The sequence below is a fragment of the Corylus avellana genome, chromosome ca7 (assembly GCF_901000735.1).
Source record: "Corylus avellana chromosome ca7, CavTom2PMs-1.0".
Taxonomy (NCBI): domain Eukaryota; kingdom Viridiplantae; phylum Streptophyta; class Magnoliopsida; order Fagales; family Betulaceae; genus Corylus; species Corylus avellana.
The window spans coordinates 11,637,536-11,641,575 of record NC_081547.1 but is presented as its reverse complement, the minus strand read 5'-3'; the positions used below and the strand labels follow the sequence as shown (position 1 = coordinate 11,641,575).

Sequence of the window (4,040 nt, the reverse complement as noted above, 5' to 3'; positions counted from 1 at the left end):
GGAATTTTGTAAACTTTCATAATAGTTTATTTTTCCTTTTTATATTCAAAGTTGCTCAATGCTATCTTGGTTAGATGGTATCTTAAAATAAACTAATATTTTCCTACACTAAAATAGAACAAACTCACCTCATCTTGACCGGTTGTTACCTCTCTCTCTCTCTCTCTCTCTTATCTAAATGCAAGTAATAATGAATTCCAACCTATAATTGACAAAGAAAATACCCCAAATAGATTTGATGGCTCCCAAGGAAGCCATTTTAGCCGGAGCTAACAACTCAAATTTAGCTATCAAACGTCTTATCCTCTTGCAGGACTTTCCTACAAAAGCCCTGCAACTCCTCCTTTCTTCGCAGAAGAAAGATTATACTCGTTCTCTACATCTTCTTCCAACATCTTCTCTCTTCTGTTTCCTTCACCCCATCTCTTCGTATATATACTTATTTTGTGTTAAGGCCAAAGACTATTTTCACGTAAACAAAATAAGTTTATATATATAATATATATCATACGTACACATATACACCCTTGTAAGAAAGAAGAAGAAGAAGTCATGGCTAATTTCCTTCACAAGCTTTGGGACGAAACCCTTGCTGGTCCAGCACCCGACACCGGCCTCAGTAAACTCCGCAAATATGATTCCTTTTCGGCCACCGGTTCGCCTCCTATGGTGGCTGATGGTGAGGTGCAAGTAAGTCGGAGCATTACCATTCTTAGGGCGAATTCCGCTTTTAACAACCTCTCGGTTGATCCCGGTTCGGCCCCGGTGTCTCCCGCGGGCTCTGCCACCCCTAGAACACCATTAACACGTAAGATCAATTACCAAGTACTCTCATTTTCTTTGCATGAAAATGATCAAGCCAGTATTTAGATGGTGCTTTTTTTCTTTTTTTCTTTTTCACAGTTTATTTGTTTTCTGAAAAATAGCATGTAGATGGTTTTTTTTTTTTTTTTTTTTTTTTCTTTGAAGATTTATTTGGTTTTTGAAAAATAGTAAAAAAGATATAAATTAAAGAAGTTGAGAAAGAAAAAAAAAAAAAAAAAAAACCTATGGAGCTAGATTATAAGAAGAGATGACTTTAATAGTTTAATTTATATTAATTTTAAGAGATCTAATACATTGAATATCTAATTAAAATGGAAAGTGAATGAATAAGATAATTAAAAAATATAAATTTAACCATTTAATTTATATTCTAACATAAATGAATATTATAAGAATTGACGCTTTCTTATGATTTATTGTTGTTTATTCAAAGCAAAAATTGTGATTGGTTGGTGAAATTTAGTAGAAAAGAAATAACAACTTACAGCAGCTTATGTGTACAATGAAGGGGTGGGAATTGATATTTTATTCTTCACAGCCTTTCTCTTTTCCTTGATTTGCATGGGATCAAGATGAGGGCACATCGGGGTTGTAAAATTTTGAAACATTAATCCTTTCGGCGTTTGCTATGTTTTCTCAGTGGCCAAACAACTACTTTTATGTCCTTTACTTAATTTACAGATCAAGTAAAACTTTTGTTTATCTTATATTAATTCGTCGTTAATTATATGGCCGGGATTTGGTTTGCATGCAGCGGAGACACCTGGCGTGGACATCATGAAAAAATATACGAGGAGAAAATCGCTGGTCGGAGCATTAGAACAACCTGAGTCTAGAAGTCCGACCGCTTTCGATTGGTTCTCTCTCTTTAATTTTACTTTCTAGAACGAGATATATGCCCCTGGCTCTTTGGCACTGTCCCGGTTGGAATGGAAATCATTCAGGATTTTCAATCCAAGTGCCAGGGCCGTATTACTATTATTCAGTAGATTGCTATATGATTTTCATACAAACGCATTGATGTGGCATTGAAAATTAGCAAGTAACCGTAAAAATTAATCGATTTTTCTTTTTACAAAGCTATTGTTGATCCAATGACTAATTTTTATTGTCACATCATCCCAATTATATAGCAGTACTCTATTAAAATGTTACCTGCTTTTAATGTATGAGAAGCAATTTAGAAATTATTCTAATGGGATCTTGCTGATGGTTTTTTACGTACGTGTTACAGGATCGTGATTAGTGCTTTGGATCGTTGAGAAAGGAAGTGACGATTTGTTTGACGTCGGTCTCGGCAATATATAATATATTTGTACATATATCTAGACTATATGTTATGCATCTGCATATAAATATAACACCTTAGTCTAGTAATAATAATAAAATGGTTCGGCCGAAGAATAATCACAAGAGTAACCATTGCTTCCATGGGTTTCTGTAAATTGAGTCTTCTTTTTCTGGGTACCTTCAGGTGATTGAGCTTTGAGCTTTGGAGTGTTTTTCTTGTTCTATTTTCTTTTTTCTTTTTGTTCATGTGTACGTTTCTCTGTAAATATGGATTATGTATTATGAATCTTCTTCGAATGACACTCAAATGGAATCTGTTGAAAATGAGTTCTTTTTCTGTATGCATTTGCTTCTCAATCTTGTTTTTTATTTTTTATTTTATTTTTTATTTATTTATATATATATATATATATATAGATGTTGTAATATATCATAAATATGATGCAATTAATTCCTTGCTCAAAACAACCAATCACCTTATAATACTCATTTACTCCATCATTAGGGGTACTCTATGATAAGATAACTTTGAATTGAAATTTGACTCGGATGGATTATGATGCTTTCTTTATGGTAGGGTTATTAAATAAATAGGGGATTCCCTATCAATTTATCTTGAGAGCTACAACCGGAAAAGAGACTATTTTGCCTTGACCAAAAGGTTTATCTGGGCCGGGGATGCATTTATTTAAAGTTAAATTAACACGAGCTAGCGATTTAAGGAATGAATTCTGCCCATGCCAACACAGGGAAGTTTTCCTTGTGAGCTCATGTCCATGCTTAGTAGTTGACTAGTTGGTGGTCGAGTTAGATATGACAACATTCTCACCCGAGGCATGTTACACAAATATTTTTTTTTACAAATTCAATATATCAATTATTAGATTTATGAACTCATGTCATGTGGACCATGCACACATTCATTCAATGGTGGGTTTATCTATTAATATCCATAAGGTATCAATTGCAATTCGCGAGATTCCAAGGTGGCCGGTTTCATTGGTTTCATCTTGGTGGTGCCAACTTCATACCCAATGATTGTATCTTCTTCTTGTTATTTGGAAAAACTTCACTTAACCCCCTCTAAACTTTCATCACTTTTACAATTACTCTTCTAAAGGTTCAATATACTTTTTAATTTAGTATATTGAACCTTCGATTTTTTGCAATGTCACTCATCTGTTAAGTTTTTACTTTAAATCATAATGGAGGGGTGTCATAATTGCAAAAATAACCCTTTTAAAATTTTTTTGCAAAGATTCAAGCATTGTCAGGATTTAACGGAATTTGCAAAAATACCCACACCTAAATCTTTGTATTTTTTGCATTTTTTTAATATATATATATATATATATATATGAGTACTTTGAGAATTTTGACAGAATTTAAGAAAAAAAAAAAAAAAAAAAAAAACCTAACGGATGGGTGACATTACAAAAAGTTAGAAATTTGATACATAAAATTGAGAATTTTTAAACTTTGAGAAGAGGAAAGCAATTGCAAAAGTAATGAAACTTTAGGGGGTTAAATGAAGTTTCTCCTGAATTTTTCATATATCTTGACTATCTATATTGTTCTTTTGAATTTCCTTGTGGAGACCTTCTTACCTCTCATTGCGAGTGCCGGAGCATCCACCCATCTCGTTGCAAGCCTTGGCACCCCAATAAAGTTATAACTGTTGATATAAGGGTTTGACATGAGTATTGGGAGTGAGTGTCCCTCCTAACAAGAACCCGAGCCCAAATCCAAAAGTGCTCCAACAGACGGCAACGATAGTGCTTTAAAGCAACTCTCGCTGACATTGGTTGCATTGAACGTCCTCAAAGAGACGATCAAATTTCATGTTGAGCGCCAACGGCATCAAAATCACTTCTCGCAACTGTTGCTCGAATTGCTCAATGAATCGTACAATTTTTTGCCCCATT

The 4,040-nt window shown here is 33.8% G+C and overlaps 1 protein-coding gene across 2 annotated transcripts; it reads left to right on the top strand.

Annotated features, from left to right (window-relative positions):
- Positions 1-294: 294 nt before the first annotated feature.
- On the top strand, positions 295-2,460 carry LOC132187373 (dormancy-associated protein homolog 4). 2 transcript variants are annotated; one of them, XM_059601668.1, is made up of 3 exons: positions 295-808; positions 1,580-1,663; positions 2,060-2,460. In XM_059601668.1, exons 1-3 carry the CDS (start codon positions 553-555, stop codon positions 2,065-2,067), a joined length of 348 nt encoding a protein of 115 aa, XP_059457651.1. In that variant the 5' UTR covers positions 295-552; the 3' UTR covers positions 2,068-2,460. The 2 variants fall into 2 exon arrangements, with proteins under 2 accessions (XP_059457651.1, XP_059457650.1); XM_059601667.1 differs by having other exon boundaries at positions 300-808; positions 1,580-1,682.
- The last annotated feature ends 1,580 nt before the right edge of the window (positions 2,461-4,040 follow it).